The 21,251-nt window shown below is 33.9% G+C and overlaps 1 protein-coding gene across 2 annotated transcripts in view; it reads right to left on the bottom strand.

Annotated features, from left to right (window-relative positions):
- LOC123546337 (epidermal growth factor-like protein 7) overlaps positions 1–21,251 on the bottom strand; it is an 80,966-nt gene that overhangs the window by 14,169 nt on the left and 45,546 nt on the right. The window contains exons 4-9 of one of the 2 annotated variants that reach the window (XM_053524523.1): positions 20,245–20,340; positions 19,673–19,795; positions 19,380–19,468; positions 14,690–14,785; positions 13,323–13,596; positions 10,265–12,962 (exon numbers count right to left, since the gene is read on the bottom strand). In XM_053524523.1, coding sequence (XP_053380498.1) covers positions 12,934–12,962; positions 13,323–13,596; positions 14,690–14,785; positions 19,380–19,468; positions 19,673–19,795; positions 20,245–20,340 — 707 coding nt within the window. In that variant the 3' untranslated portion in view covers positions 10,265–12,933. Of the gene's footprint in view, positions 1–10,264; positions 12,963–13,322; positions 13,597–14,689; positions 14,786–19,379; positions 19,469–19,672; positions 19,796–20,244; positions 20,341–21,251 lie in introns of those variants that run through there. The other variant, XM_053524524.1, reaches the window with a different exon arrangement.

Genomic DNA, 21,251 nt, shown 5'->3' with positions numbered 1-21,251 from the left:
ATAAGCTTGGTATATATTTTTTATTTCCGTTTTACTTGTGATTGAACTAGTTATTAACGTAATATTCATATGATGACAAGAAGACAACGGACTTTCTGAAATAGCAGTCTCTCAACTAACTGCTTAAATCCTATTTAAAGTTTTATAGATGACCTTCTAACCTTGCTCGTAGGGACATCAGACATGCGACAATTGTGTCCATAATGCAACAAATAATACTCAGAATATCAGGCAATGGAGTTCATACTCTGAAAACTGCAGAATGAACGATTACTCTGATAACTCTTTGTTACCTTTGTGATAATAGCAACTTTTATCGTTTTGTTTTTGCAATATTCATTTCCCAGATGCTTATCACTTTCCGATAGCCCAAAATAAATGCGAAAAATGAATTCGCTTTATTTATTAAAGGTAAACGAGTAATTCATGGGTTATGGAAAAGGTTACTGTTTCTTCGTACAAAATATTTTTCTTCTTAAAGATTGTCGTAAAGGTTCTTTTCTTACGTTTTGTCTACTTCGCCAGAATACAAGAAACTCAGTCTGAAGGAGGAAGTGGCAAGACACCTTTTGAGATTGTCTAGGAGGCAAACGTATGACCACCTCATGGCACAGAAACTGAGCATAGAATATAATATCTAGTTTGCACATTTTATTTTTCTATGTAGCCATGCGTAATAAATAAATCATTAAAATGGTTCATGAACATACTCAGTTCTTGTTTTGTATGCGTGTGCTCTATGCTTTATATTGATCTTCTTATGTATTTTATGATTGTGTCGGTGCGAGGTAAACCCCAACAAAATAAATAAATACAGATTATATTAATCATCACAACAGCAGTCTTTCAATATTGTTTTGAGGCTGCAAAAGGTCTCATCGTACTTGAACAGAGTGTTGTTATACTTCTGTTCTTTAAGGATCATTGAGTCCATTCATGGAATTCTGGTTAAGCCAATGAGAAAATATATAGCCAGTTCAGTGCTACAACCCGTGAACAAAAAGTACAGCATTTCTTCGAATATTTAAAACTTGGCTCTAAAAAGAATGCAAGTATTGTATTCAGATTTCTTTTTGTACTTGTATTGTTTTATTTATAAATTAAGTATGTTTTACCTGATAAATACTACAGTTGAATGGTTTGTTAAATTTAGATATATACACCATAGGTGCAACTGTTTTGTAAGAAAATATCAGATAAATGTCATGAGGTGGTTATAAAGAGGATGTTATGATAAATTAAGTAATTTATATTATACTTTGCTATTTTCTGTTGTTTTGATAAGAAACATGTATTTCATAACTTATTGTCACACGCCTGTATGATGGAAGATGCATTATTTTCATCGACACTTTTTCCTGATTTCTCGTGACAGGTGGGTATGAGGGAACTAAACATAGATTCAGTTTTGTACGTATTATTGTCAGGCTGTCAGAGGTCCGTATTAGTCAATCATATCAGACAATACATGTAGTTAAAATAAAAGTTAATTTCTTGAAAATTATGTAACATCTTATTAATATAATAAAAGAAGAAATATGATAAAAATTAATGATAAGATTTGTGCATATCTTTACACAAAGCAATGTGTTTGTTAAATACGTAAATGCATATTTTTTTAGTGAGGCTTGTAATTACAGTTTAATCAGTTAAGAACGCTTTATCTTAAACTAATTTATAGAAAGAGCAGTTCTTACTCTAACATGTCATTCAATTTCTTGATACAGCGGTAATACTTTAAAACTTCTTTTTACTCAACTTTCTTAATATAGTAATGTACAATCACTCTTGAATTTGCAAATATGCTCTCATTGACATATCTTACTACAATAGTCAGTGGTGTACTCCTCGTCAGAATAAAGGTACAAACGTTACACTTCTAATACTATATTATTATTATTATTAATATTATTATCATTATAATTATCATTATTATTATTATTCATTATTTATTATTATTACCATTATGGTATCATAACCATAGAACTATAATTGTTTCTATTTGATTGAAAATCAACCATAAAGTAGAGCGCTTTTATATAATCTTTATACATATGTACTTGCGTTGCAGACTAGACTCCATGAGCTTCCCATTAACGCTTATGCTGAATTCATATTCTACTTATTGCTATCTGAGCATAATATGGCTTTGTTGAAAATTTGCGTATCATCATGCTGTATTATATATTATTACATACTCATTTAAAATCTCCGTTAAGTTTCAATGGAACCTGAAACGTCAATATTTTTCCATATTGACGTTCAAATTTCATATCGGGTGTGTGGCGTCATTTATGACGTCAGTTTCATGTATGTCGTCGCGTTTAAAAGTTCTTTAACAACCATATTTCCAATTTCACTCAGGCTTGATAACAAATTTGTATCATTTATATGATAATTTTAAGTGTAGACGCGTATGTAATAAAAATATTATTAGATTTGCATCGAAAAATATGCACTCGTTCTTTCGCGGAACAATATTGCGCTCCTAAAGTCGCGCAGTATTTCCGCAGCAGAACTCATGCATATTTCCCGATACAAATCTAATAACCTGTAATAACTTGGGTGAATAAAGTATCCTGTCTGTTAAAGTTTTCTCATATCATTTTGATAACATAAATCGACATAACACTTAAGTCATTTATTCTGTGATCATGTTGATATTTTGTTTTAGGTTGCGTAATTGCTTGAACAATGTATTTGTGTAATTACATTTTACATCTATTAACCATGATAAAAGACTTATAACCTTCCATGTCTCGTCAGTGGTATGTTCAAATAGTTTTACTTAGATAAGAACATATAATGAAAATACCATCATTAATATCAGCATCGCTTCTCAGATTTAGGCTTGGTCCTACATGCAGACACCAGACAAGCATTAATTGTCGCGATTGAAATGACACCACTTAAGATCAAAACCACACATATCAGTGACTGCAATGAAATTCCACTGTTGCAAGATTAACATCTTACAAATACGAGGAATGAACTTCAACTGCAACAGAAGTTTTAAAACTGGTGATAAGCGACGACTGAATATTCAGTATTATCACAAAGGTGTGTAACCATCTTGTTCTGGACAATTTTCAACCGAAATAAGGGTTGTTAACGGGCTAATGTATCAAGATGTAATGATACATAATATCAAGAACCATTAAAAAATGAAGATTTGGCTTTTAAAATAATTTCTTTGAAAGAATGTGTCCAAAGTTAAGGTTTTCATAATAATCTTATCTTGGTATAGAGCCTTCTAATAATCTGAACTAGGAAAGCGAAATCTGAAATCAGACAGATCTTGGGAAAGTTAAAATAAAGTCATGTTTACTCCGGGATATACAGATTTTATTCATATATCAAGCATCTTAGCAAGACAGTTAGTTGCAAATAATCACGAATATGTCTAAATAGATTATATCAAAATGTTAACTTTGCAAAATCGTCTGCAGAGTCGTTTCTAGATTGAATATAAAACAAGTGATATCTTTATTGACTTGTAATACAAATAACACACAGAGAACATGCTTAGACTGAATAATATCTGCGATGGTTCTTTAAAACAGCACAAGCACGAGGCGAACATATTAAGCTCCGTTATATAACATAATATCCAGTGGTGAGTTGTCGAAACAAACGTGAGATACAATGCGAATACTACATCGCGAAGTACAACTTGAAATAGTACGCGAATATGCATATTGCCAGTTCATTTGGTACAGTATATCTAAACGCAAAACATAACAGGCATTAAATCTGATCACTATCATAACATTCCTATTTTCTGCAACTGACAAATACAGTTCCAATAAAAACAAAAACAACAAATATATTTTTGTTGTTGCTTTTACAGTAACACAGACCGGTCGTAATGACGCCGTTCACAAAAATGATTCAGTTATTGACATAATTGCATGTATAACGTATATTTAAAACTTGTTTAAAATACGTTTTAAAAGTCTTGCAGCTTTTTGCCGAGGGACCCTTTCTCTGACGAAATTGCTTTTTACATTCATGAGTCAACATTTGAAGAGCGTTAATTGTCCAACAAAAGATTTTACTAACATTAAAATATGTAAAAAAACATCGCAATTTACATATCAGGTCAAACATTGGACATTTCGAAAATTTCATAAAAGCGACAGTAGTACTTGACCACATTTTCACAAATTCATCATTAAGGACAGAAAGTCATTTTCATTAATGAGGACAGTTTAAGATCTCGCCTTATATACTGCCTTTATCTCCCAATCTCAACTTTCTGCAAATTAATCAAACCGAGCGTTTATGTTAAACCCTTAAGGCGATGGTATGTAGGTGTGTGCCTCTAATTCTCAAAGCTATTCATAAACTTGAAATGGAAAGTAGGTATATTCATCTGTTATTGTATGTTCTTCTGTTTCTGACAGTTAATACATTTTTGTTAAGAGGGATATTCGAAAAGAAATACATGTATTCTTCGTATTTCCTAATCTTTTAAGTAAGTTAAAGCATATGACCTCTATTGTAAAGATGGGTATTTGAGTTATATCCAGTATAAATATTTCATCAGAAATCAAACTATAAAAAAACTTTGCTTTGGGTATTATCATATCCACTGGTATTAAAATATTTGCCAGCTGATTTGGTGCAGATGCTTTGTTTGGATGTCTACATAATTGAAATTAAACTTCGTAACTATGTAAATGAGTTTCAAATACTGAAAATACTTAAATACAAATTAATGCAAGAAATAGTGTAATAAACACTAACAAAAATAATTCTAAAAGAAGAAAGATGCTTTAATAGATACTTGATTGATTAAACAAGGTCATACATTACCTTAGAATGTTTATCCTTTTTGTGAATGTCTAGTTACCCGTATGTATATCCGAAAATATTGGTGAAAATGCATCCTTTTAGCGGAAGTACTAGGTAGTTGCTATCGATAACAGGACAAAGCATGTCGTCAAAACAAAGAGGAATGTTTAATAAAAAGAACAAAGTTTGCACAATGCAGATCCAGTTTCATTACGTTTCGAACACCCCCCTCGCAGAAAAGATTTGTAATAGTCATATCAATGTTTTTCGAATCAAAAGATAATAGGTAAGGGTAGATTTCTCGGAAGCACAGAGCACCACAATCACAGCCTCAGAGCCACGCATTTGCAAAGTAGGCCCACAACAAAAAGAAGCTGTAACGGGAAAATAGTACAAACGGATTGCTTTAAAAATCCAACATGTACATTTTAGTTTTATGCAAAATATAGATAGAAGGGGAGGAAGTTATCCTATTAAAATTACACAACGTAGTCGTCACAAGGTGCCTGAACTTTGGAAATTACAAAAATGATGAATATCTTATTAAGTTCGAATTTGATTCTGTAATATTTTAATAAGACAAGGAGCACAATTTGCTGGGCAATAAAACTTAAGTTAAAACTTATGTTAAGCCCTATTTATCCATACAGGGAACTTTATAAAAGGTGCACGTTTAAATTGCATCTTAAACGATTGCATTTTTTTCCAAAACAAATGTATTCAAACTTTCAGTAAACACTGCAACGAACTGCCATAATCACTGATATTTACTTTTCACCAATTAAGAACATCTGAACATAATTTTTACACCAAGAAAAGTCAGTTGGACTCGTGTGCAACCAAATGATTTCTGCAGTTTTTTTTTGACGCATTTGAGTTTTTTTATCAGGCTAATATGTAGTCTTTGTCTTTTCACATGATCTCCGCTCACAAATTCTATTCGGTTGCGTATTCAAAAGCGATGGGAATAACCACAACTATTAGTTACTGCGCTCTTTTGAGATCAAACTTAAGTTTAGACGTACAATAGCGCTATTCAAGACATAATTGAAACACAATAATGGAAATCAAAACTTTCATTCTTTTGTTTCTAAAACTGAGAAGATATATATCCAGGAAAGATAACCATTCCTGTCAGCCTGACGTTTCTACTAGAACCCTCTCACGGTTCGATACCTTTAAGACCGTTTGGAAGATGACTGATCCGGATACAGATAAACGGGTAAGGCCGACGAAAATATTGCCCTACTTCGAAAATTGTGCATTTGTCTATTTAGGTAATTTTTAATTGTACGTTAAAAGAATGGGGTTTGGCCTGTAACATACCTTGTTTTGTTTACTCATTTGTCAGTTTAACAACCTAGATCTTTTCATGCATCATTAAATATGTCTGAACCCGCAATAAATTTATTTCTTTTCGGAAACTGTGCATGAAATGTATTCGTAATAAAGATAAATTGCGAAAAACCGGCCAAGTGCTTAATCTTAAACAAAAAGAATAGGAAGCATTCTATTGGATTTATTTTGAAAATGCAATTCATCACTTTACTTGTTTTTGTATATCTGATATGAAAATCAACAGGTTCAGATGTGCGGAGCTGTTAAAGTACAGTTCATTTTTTTCCAGTATGGAAGATTTGAATTTCCTATGCATATCATTTTCAACTGGCTGATCTTTTCTTAAAATTGTAATTCAAATTATCATAAAATTTAATATATAGGTACGTTGATTATATTAATGGATAAAAGTAGAAAATTGCTTGAAAAAAAAAGAAAGACAAATCTGCCAAACTAGACAATTTTAACGAAGAAATATGAAAAAATTATTAGATTAGTGCACATCGTTGCAAAACTAAACAAGAACCGTTTTGTTTCAATCGAAATAGGGAAATACGCACCTGAGTACATTTTATGTGTTCATTTCACACGGCCAATGCTTTTTATTAGACTTTACGTTTTTAGAAACTTCTGTATGGAAAATAAACAGTCGCCCACGTTGTTCACGGAATCTGAAGATCTAATATCTGAACTAATTTTAATGTTGAAGACCAAACTGATATTCCTGAATTTCAGAAAATGTATAAAGGCAGGACATGGAGAGAAATGTTAGCGAGCTGTTGAGGACGAAATTAAGTATTTCTACATTCCTCGCTTATTAGTACATAAGCAGACGGAAAATGATAAATGCAAGAGAATTGCACTGAGTTTCCGGCACTATAATGTGACCATTGTGTACAACATGAAAGTTGCAGAACTGCCAATTCGTTAGACAACTCTTTGACAACGTTTAGCAACCACTGCGATTGCAGTACATATTAATGGTTTTTGTGATATTTATTTAACAGATGTTTACAATCAGACGAAAATAAAGCGTGCAAACGGAATCAAGGGTTTATGTTTTATATTAATATGGCCTATGTGTCACTTTTATCTAGAAAGTGATTGAAATACACTAAACACTTGCATCCCAATACAGCTAAAAATAAAAGCAGTGTAAGTTAACTATAGCTTTGTTACTTTTAGCAAAGGATAAATGTCATTTTTGTTGATACTTTGTCGAAATTTGAAATAGATTTCATCATAGACAGACACCTACAAGTCCACACTATCATTTAAGATCTATACAAGTCTCGAGCGTAAGTTAATGCTTTCTAGCTTAGTCATAAAGTCTAAAAAACAATATTTTTATCATATTTGTCATTATATACAGAGACCGCACGCAAGCTTAATTTCGCACTGGAAGATGAACTTTATGCGTATACAGTGCAGCAACATCACCAGCAGTTAACTTTTGAGGCAGTAAATAGTTCTAAGCGGTTTGTTTTGATTAGGTCAGGTTGAAATTTACAAATCGGAGGCAATTGAGAAACTGAAGTGCATTTTGTAACTTTTTTATGATAAATGCTAAGATTTCGGTTTATTAGGAAGAATAGCGTTAACATTATTTAGTAAATTTGCATTAAAGGCAAAGAAAATCTCCTATATAAGTGACCCCCCCCCCCCCCCCCAAATACCAGACTTTTTAATCCCCAAAATACAAGATCCTGTCTGGTCCAGTCTGATAAGGGTCCATAAAACCCCTGTAGACTTGACATGTAGTCTAATTATTGTCAGAGAATCATAAATTTTATTGCCTACAGGTAAATTGGTTATTTCCTGTGTTTTGCATTTTATTAATTGAAATGCTGTTGTTTTTTTAGTCTTTTTTCAGCATGTACACAAAATTATTTTAATTGATAAGATACTAATTTTGATTGCTCAGTCATGTTGAGTAATGTCTTGGCCAATTAAATTATAACTCTTATAGCAAAGCATTTCTCACCATAAAATTATTATTCAAAACTTAATAAGAGAAATTACAAGTTTGTTTGTTCAATGATTATGATCTTTTTAACAAAAGTAACAAAATAAAAACGAAAAAAAAAAGATAATTGCTGGATTTTATTACAAATTAAAGAAGCGTTCAGTTGCATTTTTAATAGATAAAGAAGGTATATAGACAGAAGGATGTTATATATTAAAAATGCTTAATTCCTCTTGCGTTGTCTAAATAATGTTAACTTTCTTTTATGTATAATAAAATCCAGCAATAAAGATAAATTATATGAGCCGTGCCATGGGAAAACCAACATAGTGGGTGTGCGACCAGCATGGATCCAGACCAGCCTGCGCATCCGCGCAGTCTGGTCAGGCTCCATGCTGTTCGCTTTTAAAGCCTATTGGAATTGGAGAAACTGTTAGCAAACAGCACGGATCCTGACCAGACTGCGCGGATGCGCAGGCTGGTCTGGATCCATGCTGGTCGCAAAGCCACTATGTTGGTTTTCTCATGGCACGGCTCATATCATTGTTCAAAATACACAATAATTTATTACTTCTAAAAGCTATGTGTCTGAATGCATTTTTTTATATTTTTGATAATAAAAAACAGCAATAATGAGATGTAATTGTTAAAAAACTTACTTTATTAAAAATATGATAAAACACTGTTGTATCTTATTACTTTGTTTATTTAGCCCTAATTCAATCAAGCTTTCTAAACCCGTTATAAAGGTGAGAACTGATTTGCTATAAAGGTGAGAAATATCACCTACAATTTATTTACTTCACAGTAGCTATACAGTAGCTTATTATGAAAAACAGAAGCAAGGCTACCAATGGTCCTGACTTGTGTATTGGCCCTTATCGCCAATACGCAGACCTTATGATCTCCATAGGCCACATACCAGGCATACCAGAATCAGTGTCTTTAAGTAACCTTGGCTTAAATTATGACGTAGCGTTTTGCAGATGCAAAATCTTGACTCGAAGCAGATGTACCAGTTTCATTGCGATTGAAAGAAGTCACATCATTGCGATTGAAAGAAGTCTCATCACGGATTCAGGGCTTGCAATAGGCAAACTAACCTGAAGACATACACTGTTCATGGTTTTAAATTTCAATATATTTTTCAGGTGTTTGATTAAAGATTTTGAATGTAACGTAGTCGACAGTTTACCTGGAAACTGTGAAAAGTGTTTATTGCCACTTGAGCGTGTTCATCCAGGGCTAGACTGAGTTGCTAAAAATGTATTCTCCGGATAAGCCCTCTAGTGGATTACTTTGTTGCTAATTTGTGCATAGCCGTAAAATCCTTACTTTCGTGTTCTTCAATACAATCTAAACCAGCTTCAGCATTGTATATTGTTTAAGATTAAAGTTTGCCAGTTGATAGCTATAAAATCCTTACTTTGGTGTTGTTCAACGCTATTTAAACCAGCTTTAGCAATAAGTTTGTTTAGAATGTTAGCCAGTTGTTAACTGTATACTCAATCTATTAACCCTTTGTGTGGATTTTTAATCGTGAACAGTTTAGCGAATTTATGATTTATCATAAGGGATATATGGGTTTAGGACATTCAAATGTAGTAAAAATCTTACTAAAACCACCTTAAATTTTGTAAATATGAACTTACATAAGTAGCATAGTGTGTTGGGCGATAAAACGTCAATTAAATAGCCTATTTAGCCGCAGCAGCCTCATTAAACACAATCTGCACACAAAAAGAGCTTTTTTCCTTCATCTGCTCTGTAGACTTACAAAATTAATTAAGTTGTTTTGGTTGGGTTTAACGTCGCACCGACACAATTTTAGGTCATATGGCGACTTTCCAGCTTTAATGGTGGAGGAAGACCCCAGGTGCCCCTCCGTGCATTATTTCATCACGAGCGGGCACCTGGGCAGAACCATCGACCTTCCGTAAGCCAGCTGGATGGCATCCTCACTACAAAATTAATAGCTGTTTTACTATATTTAAAGTAGAAATCTCCACGAAAGACACGGTGAAGCCTTCGATAAGCCCCGACTCTTTTTATTACCGGTTAATAATTATGCAATTCACATACCACGCTAGCAAAAAAAAATCTGTAGTAAGTTTCTGAAGTTAATCTGTTAACCATTCTGTCCGATATAAAGCGAAAGCCAAATGCAGATTCAAATGTTTTATTAGTTAAACATATACATGTTTATAAGTCAAAGCAGAAAATAATATTACATTACTCGTAAATAACTACTAAGTAGTCGTCGAGACTGTTTAAATTGATGTTAACTTTAATAAGATAAAGGAATATTGGACTACATAATGAAAGACAAACAGCATGTGAAAAAAAACTTAAAAGGATAAGAACTATTTACATGAAACATATATTTTTTCTTAAACATGTTCATGATATACGAGTATGAATGAAGCACACAATCGACAATTAATATTGTACCATACTTTTGTTTTTGACAAAACTAAACATGCATATAAAGCTCAGAAGAGATATTATCACAGCTTTTATATCAACAGTCACGATGAGACATACTCTTATGGATCATACTTCAATTCATGTCAAGAAACCAAATGTTATTTTCGAAATTTTAAATAAAAATGAAGGATGACGTAAGGCATATCTTGCAAGTTGCACACAGTTACGATTACTCGAAGTCCTGCTCAATGAAATTAATTATGTGACCAAATAATATGTTCTTGATAAAATACTTTGTCACTGATTTATTACAGGGGAGCCAATATAATGACGCTGTATTGGCTGAGCCGGATACAAACGGGATGCCACCTGTTCAGACTGTCAAGTAACGGTCTTGAATAATAAAACGAAATTCTTACATCTCTTAAAATGCATGTTTGGAAACCAACTTTTAAACTTGCAACTGCGACTCTAACTGTCACGGAATACTTTCTGTGAGATATCTTTGTCAGAATAAGAAACACGTTCGCGGTAAATGTTTTGGATCTTAAAAGAAATATTTTCTCTGAAAATGTAATTTATCTTTAACTTTAAAAAGACTCACCTTCAGGACTGAAGACATATATAGAATAATACATAACTATTATTTGGTTCTTGCATAATTCAGACAATATTTTATTTTCGGAAAACATACTTACATAATTCAAGAAAATCATTCAAGCACATACAAAAATCTGTCAAAACAAATCTTATACTCTGGTATACAGCTGAAACGCTGCTCGCCCTTTGTGATAACATGATCATTTGCTTTCGGAAGAAAAGTAAAATCTGGTTAGTCTATAACAAAATATTTATATAAACATTACGCTTCTACGGTATAAAGTATGCATTAGATTGTTTAAAATATGAGTTTGTCATGTCATAAACTGGTACAAATCACACTTTTGCCATTATATACCGTTAACTAAACCTACAATGGTGTTCTTCCTATTTTCATCGTGTTATTGTCCGTACATATTGTGAGTTGTTTGCGGTTGTATGTTTATAATTGCCTTGAAAATATTTACATTTGTGCATTTTTTTCTGTATATAATATTCCAAAACGAAACACATACATCTTTTGGATCAGAGGGATTGTAGTTTTAAGCGTAAATATCTGTTTGCATTGGTGTTGTACAATAATAAGCAATAGTGATAGGGTAGATGGACGTGCAATGTCCATTGTCATATTGATAAGGCTAATGTTGATGAAACAGAAATCAATCTAGGTAATGAGTGTGATATGAGCGAAATGAATTATAAAAATGATGATAATTTCATTCTCATACAACAGAGGTGAACAAGCAGAGGTACATATAAATAATGAAACTTCTTAAAATATAAGTCGCGTACGTTTCAATATGAGCTTTATGGGTTTTAAAATCATTATTAAATATGTAAATTGCATAGTAAAAGAAACAAATGATCAGTATTTGGGCAGTATTAGGTTTTTGTAGGCTGGTAACGAAAAGGGGGCTCGTTAAAGATCAATTTTCCTTACATACACCTTGCTTATAGGAAGCTATAGGCCAACGTTTTAAATGTAGACAAGCTCCTATCAAAATATATTATTCATTCAGGGACGTTCAAATTAAAATACAAAAACGACATCAGAGTACAAACTACAAAACTTTGACGAAATAGCACAACGGAAATTTGATTTAAGAACACTGGTTGAATGACATCAGAGTATAAAACGAAATACTGAAACACTGGTTAAAAGTATCAGAATCTAAAATAACAAAATATAGACAATACAGCCTTGTACGAAGTTAAAATTGAAATTCTTCTACATCTATCATCGCACTGAAAATATCACAAACTACAAATGTATTCAAATCATACGGAGCACCGACAAATCAATTATAACGGCTAACTAATATTGAAATATTTTGTTCTGGTAAATATTGAGACAATAAAAAGTTAATTATTTAATATAAAAGTAAAATATATAACACATCTGTTTTATGGCGCCATTATATGATCACAGTATCTATAACAATTACTAAATGTTAAAAGGGTCATGCCTCCAAATGAACATCACGATACCAACATGTTTAAAATATAATACAAGGCCTTTTTCGTATGAAAAACATATTGTAGTCTACAGGATATAGGGCACCACTAAATATAAATTTGACTGCATCTTTAACGCAGTAACTAGCACTTCCTCATATTCTACGGGCTAAGCAAGTAGTGTCTTATATCGAAAAGAAATGACATAAATCTAGAGGCGTGTCCCAAGGGTAATTGAAGTGTCATAAAAAGGCATTATTTTAGATTGGTCCGATATCATGTAATTGTCAGTGGCTGTTCACTGTACAAGTGCTCCTTCTGAACAACGAAGCTGTATACTACTCGCCAAGTTACGGTCTTCTTCGCGCATGACAATTACCTAAAAATGAAGTAGATACATGACTACTTAAGAAATCTGATAAATTAATACATTGACGTAACTGTCTGTCGATAGAAGGAAATAGGTTAAAATTTGAAGTAATTTTACTAAAATAAATGTCATGCAGTAACAGTTGAGTGTTAAAAACAGCCAGTTTTTAGTGACAGTACATATACATACTGCATTTATTTATGCATGTACACTGTGTGTACTATTCTAAACCTAATACAGGATCTTGTTAAATGTACGTTTTACAAAAACTATATGAAGTAAATTTTCATGTTTATAAATATGAACTTTAGAGGAAAATACAATCCTTAGTCGTCAGTTAATTGAAACAAGATGACTATAGTTTCTTACATAGTTCTAGTTTTTCTTCCATCATTCCTATTTGGTTACTCAAGGAAAATAGCATGTCTTCTTGGCTAAATTCCAGACCTCCCTGGTCTTGAAATGCGGACTCAGTTGTAGTGGTTGCTGTTGTAGTACTCTCCGTTGTTGTCACTGGTTTCACAGTTGTTAGAAGTATAGGCGAAGCTTGTGTCGTCTTCGTGATATTTTCAATCCGTTCCATTTCATGAATGGCATTTTCGTATTTGAAGTGAAGTTCCAACAAATTTGATTCTAATCGTTGCTGGTAAAAATTATTAGAGAATTAGATATGAAAGATATAAATGTTACTTCTGAAGAAGATTTATATTGAAAGCTTCACATTATGTTTGTTTTCTTTTTAAAAGATTTTACGAGAAAGATGATGTAGTTGCTAGACATTAGCATTTACCCTAATATGTATCTAAAATGGAATCAACCATCATTCAATTTGGGCAATATCATTTATTATTGGAAGGGTGTTCACTTAAAATTTACTGACTAAATAGCGAACAGTACAGACCATGATCAGCCTGCAGGGACCTGCAGGCTGATCTTGGTCTGCATTGATCACAAGGCAGAATCACTTGCCGTCAGCAGTCTAAATGTTAAAAATAAAATATTGGGGCAGAAAAAGAAACAGTCTGAAAATAATAGAAAAGCCTATATACTTTCAATTCAAACATGTAATTAGAACGATATGCAGTAAATTTGTCCTTCTCATCTTAATTTAGGTTTAATAATTTGTATAAATATACATATAATATGGTTCGTTGATGACAGTGTTAATACAATGCATATATCTGTCTAGAAACAACAATAGGCAAACATTCTATACATGTTTTTACTGAAGATTTACACTATGAATATATTTGTATACTTATTTGTATAAGATAATGAAAATAACCTTATATCAATATGTCACTCCATCAGATATGAGAAAAAAATTGTTATCTACCACTGCAGGATTTTACCTATTCAGATATAAACTGTATGCGGTTACCTCTGAAAATATCGTAGCTATCAAAGTGATTTTTTTATTATATTGATATTAGAATGTTGCGTTATCGGGAACATCTATAAACAGATTTCGAACAAATTTCAAATAAAAAATGAAAGTGGAAGGAATCTGACGTTGTACCTGGCATAGTCGCATACCAAAAGTATTTTCGTATTAGATCATTTAATAATGTTTTATATCTCACAGAAAAGAATACATGTATAAGAAAGTCCTTTGGACAGCGTTTCTTATGTCGGGTGATTTATTAAGTTTTGGCACATCTGAGCGCATTTTTAATAGGTTTTAACCTTTGATCTGTACATTATACGCGTTTATATTTTTTAAAATTTGTACTCACATTTTCTTCTGTTAAATTACGAATATCTTGTTCCAAAGCTTTTAATTTAGCAAATACCATCTTTTCTTCCGTTTTGGATAAATCCAGTAGCTCCCTCTGAAAATATTAAAGCACATCTTGAAATTTACTTCTCCGATGGCGTGTTCTGACACAGAGGTACCACTGTATTATATCGTGCAACCAGTCAGTTAGGTCAGCTTGCGGGATGGTCGAACAGTGTGAAAAGTACTACTAACTGGCTTATGATGGTGCATGTGAGTTTATTTATCTTTTGAAATTTTTTGCAGTAGAATGGTTTTGCAAGTTCATGCAAAACTCGTCATACAATATCAAGCATATAGAATCGATTGCAAAATATTTGACCAGTTCACAGCATATTTTGACTGAGTGCATGCAAGTTATGGTTTTGACTCTGAAAGGGATCTAATATTAATTTATTTGTAAATTAGAACTTGGTATTAAGTAAGATATTTCCACAAGGAACACTGTGGCTTTGTTTTATTATGTAGCTGTATGTAAATTCAAACAGTAGAGTGTACATTGAAGCAAAACAGAAACATATGCAACTAAGATGACGGAGAGACAAAACGACTCTAAGTACATGTTCAGCTTTGAAATTATATCACAGAAAAAGTTTGTTTACATCTTTCAACATGTTCAGTTTATCATTTGAAAGATAAGCGGATATATTTACGATAGTTCTACATATTCTGGGACTTCTTTAAACTTTGTTATACAGTCTAGAAAATAAATGCTGCACCTTCAAACTTTCGGCGAGATCGTTTCATTTACCGTACACCATGAAAAAAATTGGGTAGCAACGATATATCCTTGAGGTTAAATAATTTATTTTCTGTGATAAACTAAGTCAAAAAGTGGTGTTATAAGATATTTTCTCTATACTGTTAAGTTATAATTTAGAGACAGGCAATGTTGCATTTCGTACTGTGTATTAGTTTTATTTTCATAGACAGTTTGTCTTCATATATTCGAGCGTTTGCCTGCATGTATTCGAGCGTTTGTCTTTATATATTCTAGTGACTTCATCAGGAGAATTTCAAGTCATTTAAATTTTAGAAAATGTTGCACGACACAGAATACGTTCCTATCCCAGAATTATCGCTTGCTTCTTACGTCCCATGTGTAAGTATCCAAACACGGGGAATCGCAAATTACTAAGGTCCGGGATGAATTCTTAGTAATTTCTTTAACAAGATGACGGAATCATTTGCATTTTTATTTATTATATCTATAAAACGCTGGCTTGCAGCTAAAGACGGTATCTCTCAATGTACTGTTATCTGAAAAAAGCTAACCGGGTTGAGCGGCCGGTGTAATGAAGTATTTCGATCCCCATAGAATAACGACCCCCCGGTCATTATTCTATAGAATATGTGACTCCTTTCCTTTAAAATATTGACTCCCCTTATAAAAAACTGACTCTCTTTGAAAACTCTATAAAATAACGACCCCGGTCATTATTCTATAGAAAAACTGACCCCTCCAAGTAAAATACTGACTCCCTAAAGATGACTTCCTTCGAATCTCATAGAATAACGACCCCGGTTATTATTCTATAGAAAAAGTGACTCCTTCCATGTAAAATACTCACTGCCGAAATTACTACATTCGAACTCTCATACAATATCGATTCCCGGACATTATTCTATTTAAAAGGTTACTATTTCCGTGTAAAACACCGGCTCTTAAAAAGACTTTCGACGATAATATCTATTAAAAAGTGATCCCCACCAAACCTAACGGGCAATTTTACTAGATCTACAACTCTAATACCCTCCATTGCCAATAGTTAACATTTTGATTGTACTACTACTACTGGTGCCGCTACTTCTATTGCTATTACTACATGTACTTCTTCTACTTCTACTACTACTACTACTACTACTACTTCTACTTCTACTTCTACTACTACTACAACTGCTACTACTGATACTACTATACCTGCTTCCACTAATACGTCTTGTACATGTACCTCTTCTTCTCCTGCTGCTGTTGTTGCTGTCACTTATTCCTGTGCTGCTGCTGCTGCTGCTGCTGCTACTGCAACTGCCACTACCACTGCCACTACTACTACTACTACTACTACTACTACTACTACTACTTTCTATTGTTGCCGCGACCGTACTTTACTGCCACTGCTAAGTATTGCAACTTCTATTAATACTAAGTTCTATGCTAGCAGTTTCTTGTGCAGTTTTCTTCTGAAGAATTACTTCATACCGAAGTTTGCAGGGATTATTGACACTGGTGTGTTTTTTTGAACGTATTGTGAATTGTTATTTTCCTGAAAAAAACGTATACACCAAGATACAGCGTCTAGAAATAGAATCACTTTTCCCGTTGCGGAATGCTCTGACTTCTGTGTCAAGTGATGGTATCTGGGGCTAATGGTCAAACGGAAGGACGGACAGACAATGGCAAATCAATATGCCCCCCCCCCCCACCTCCCCCGAGTGGGGGCATAAAATGCAGCAATTGATCAAATGACCGGGGGTCGTTTTTTATGGGAGTCAATATTCTTCGTGAGGTTCAGTTTACTTCACGTGGGGGAGTCATAGTACTATGATCTGGAGGTCATAATACTATGACCGGGGGGACACTTTTTCTATAGAATAATGACCGGGGGTTTATTATTCTATGGGGGTCGAAATACTTCATTACACCGGCATGTGACCTTACGCAATACCGCTCTGAAAAGTCGCTCGATTTTGTCTGTACAAATGTAATTCCTTAACGCATCGTGTATATGCCATTCGCAATTTTTCTAACAACATATACAGAGTATCAGCAAAACATCAGAACGCACCTGAGACAGTTTGTCTTCATATATTCGAGCGTTTGCCTGCATGTATTCGAGCGTTTGTCTTTATATATTCTAGTGACTTCATCAGGAGAATTTCAAGTCATTTAAATTTTAGAAAATGTTGCACGACACAAGAATACGTTCCTATCCCAGAATTATCGCTTGTTTCTTACGTCCCATGTGTAAGTATCCAAACTCGGGGAATCGCAAGTTACTAAGGTCCGGGATGAATTCTTAGTAATTTCTTTAACAAGATGACGGAATCATTTGCATTTTTATTTATTATATCTATAAAACGCTGGCTTGCAGCTAAAGACGGTATCTCTCAATGTACTGTTATCTGAAAAAAGCTAACCGGGTTGAGCGGCCGGTGTAATGAAGTATTTCGATCCCCATAGAATAACGACCCCCCGGTCATTATTCTATAGAATATGTGACTCCTTTCCTGTAAAATATTGACTCCCCTTATAAAAAACTGACTCCCTTTGAAAACTCTATAAAATAACGACCCCGGTCATTATTCTATAGAAAAACTGACCCCTCCAAGTAAAATACTGACTCCCTAAAGATGACTTCCTTCGAATCTCATAGAATAACGACCCCGGTTATTATTCTATAGAAAAAGTGACTCCTTCCATGTAAAATACTCACTGCCGAAATTACTACATTCGAACTCTCATACAATATCGATTCCCGGACATTATTCTATTTAAAAGGTTACTATTTCCGTGTAAAACACCGGCTCTTAAAAAGACTTTCGACGATAATATCTATTAAAAAGTGATCCCCACCAAACCTAACGGGCAATTTTACTAGATCTACAACTCTAATACCCTCCATTGCCAATAGTTAACATTTTGATTGTACTACTACTACTGGTGCCGCTACTTCTATTGCTATTACTACATGTACTTCTTCTACTTCTACTACTACTACTACTACTACTACTTCTACTTCTACTTCTACTTCTACTACTACTACAACTGCTACTACTGATACTACTATACCTGCTTCCACTAATACGTCTTGTACATGTACCTCTTCTTCTCCTGCTGCTGTTGTTGCTGTCACTTATTCCTGTGCTGCTGCTGCTGCTGCTGCTGCTACTGCAACTGCCACTACCACTGCCACTACTACTACTACTACTACTACTACTACTTTCTATTGTTGCCGCGACCGTACTTTACTGCCACTGCTAAGTATTGCAACTTCTATTAATACTAAGTTCTATGCTAGCAGTTTCTTGTGCAGTTTTCTTCTGAAGAATTACTTCATACCGAAGTTTTGCAGGGATTATTGACACTGGTGTGTTTTTTTGAACGTATTGTGAATTGTTATTTCCTGAAAAAAAAACGTATACACCAAGATACAGCGTCTAGAAATAGAATCACTTTTCCCGTTGCGGAATGCTCTGACTTCTGTGTCAAGTGATGGTATCTGGGGCTAATGGTCAAACGGAAGGACGGACAGACAATGGCAAATCAATATGCCCCCCCCCCCCCACCTCCCCCGAGTGGGGGCATAAAATGCAGCAATTGATCAATGCCCGGGGGGTCGTTTTTTAGGGGAGTCAATATTCTTCGTGAGGTTCAGTTTACTTCACGTGGGGGAGTCATAGTACTATGATCTGGAGGTCATAATACTATGACCGGGGGGACACTTTTTCTATAGAATAATGACCGGGGGTTCATTATTCTATGGGGGTCGAAATACTTCATTACACCGGCATGTGACCTTACGCAATACCGCTCTAAAAAGTCGCTCGATTTTGTCTGTACAAATGAAATTCCTTAACGCATCGTGTATATGCCATTCGCAATTTTTCTAACAACATATACAGAGTATCAGCAAAACATCAGAACGCACCTGTTGTAAAATACTGTCTGACAATTCCTTCTTCATCTCCTCTACGGACAAAACCAAATCTGTGTACTCCTTCTGGCACTTGTAACAATCTGAAAAAAAGACCTGATTCTGTATTTTGTATACATAATTTACATACAAATTCAAACTTAAAAGATAGAATCAGTTTTTCGTTGATATATATGTCGAATGTTTTAAGCAATGACATGTAGTCATGTTGAGGACTTCAATGAACACAATAAGTTTATATCAACATACATATTCAGCAGGCTCATTAGCACAGTAAATAAACTTACAATTACAGGTTTTTCCGTCCTCTGCAAGTGTAAATCCGGTTTGACATGCGCACATGTAACTTCCGGCAGTATTTTTACATATCTGTTGACAGCCATGGTCAGTGTTTTGGCATTCATCAATATCTGAAAAAAGCAATGTTAGAATAATGTATTTACAAAATCAACCCTCATCAAAAGGTAAATCTGCAAATAAATGGCCAATTTTCAAATAAATGAAATTTAATTTAGAGCGACTAATCAAAACTTCGTTGCGTACTTGAGGCCGGCATTTGTTCTCCCGCATTGAGTGTACTCACGAATTAAACCTAACCCTAACATTTAATCAGTATATTGTACACTCCAATAGGGGCAATTTATTGTTGGCGGCTTGCATGACACCACATCATAGTATTTAGTTTGGTTGCTAATCTGGACGTTTCTTGGACCACACCTTCCTTTCGCTGTTGTGTTTTTGATAAATCATTTGAATTTTACAACACTTTTGGTTGAAAATGCAGCTGTATTCGTAACAAGAAACCAAAATAGGTCATCCGTAGGAGTCTTTTTCACGCGTGAGATACTTAAATTATTACCAGTGTCGCACATCTCGCCTTCATAACCTTTAGGACATTGACAAATTTCAGGTTTCACACACACACCAAAGTCTCCGCAACCACTGGTACAAATTGCTGAAATGAAAATACTGAGTAGGAAAAACATGCAAACCTTGAATAAGGTATATTTTGAAATAAAAGGTTACTGGAAACTGGCATCATAAAAAATATATTTTAACATAAGAGCGGACGAGAACGGAGATAAAAGAAGGTAAATTATTCTGCAAAAATACCTTATGGTATTTAGTATGTTCGGAAAGACAATGCAATTTGCAGCAGATCTTTGACATGTAAAAAAAACAGTTTGACCCTTCTCGTCGTCTGTCATAGAATGATGTTAAAGATGTGAAAGGCTCCCATCACGCAATGAATGTTTGTGATTTATTCTTAGTTTCCCAGTTATGTATTCTAAAAATCTATGAAAATGTACGTTGATGTCTGTCAAAAGTTTCGCCACACGATGCAAGCAATAAAGCTTCATTATATATTTGTTCTTGGCATCAAGTCACATATATTTTCTCATGATTTCTTGTTCTGTCATTATCTTTGCATGTAATTCCTGTTGCATTTGTTGTTGTATGCGTATAGGTGTACCATGTCAACCGTAATAACCGAAGTATCCTTGAGCAGTGCAATAAAACCGGCGCTATATTTCAAGAAACTTTGCAACGTGTTCTAGCTATAGTGCATTCTGTCAAAACAGTGCATGCGGTTTCGTATGTTTTCTTTTTTGTAACATTATGTTTGATAATAGCAGATTAAATGTGTCGGCGGCAACTGAGACCGTCAGTTCTAGACTGATTAAGGTAGTTCTGCACGTTTGATAAATAAGAAGTAATGGCGTAATGTCATTTATCCGGAATACCAAGAATAAAGCCTAGAACCGGCATACAGAAGCACAAATGATTTTATGATTAATGGCAATTGACGAGTAAATTTATTGCAACGGCCACGTAACGAATCTTTCTAAGGATAAAATATGATAT

This window comes from Mercenaria mercenaria, chromosome 15 (genome assembly GCF_021730395.1).
Source record: "Mercenaria mercenaria strain notata chromosome 15, MADL_Memer_1, whole genome shotgun sequence".
Taxonomy (NCBI): Eukaryota; Metazoa; Mollusca; class Bivalvia; order Venerida; family Veneridae; genus Mercenaria; species Mercenaria mercenaria.
This window is presented reverse-complemented; position numbering and strand designations above follow the sequence as displayed.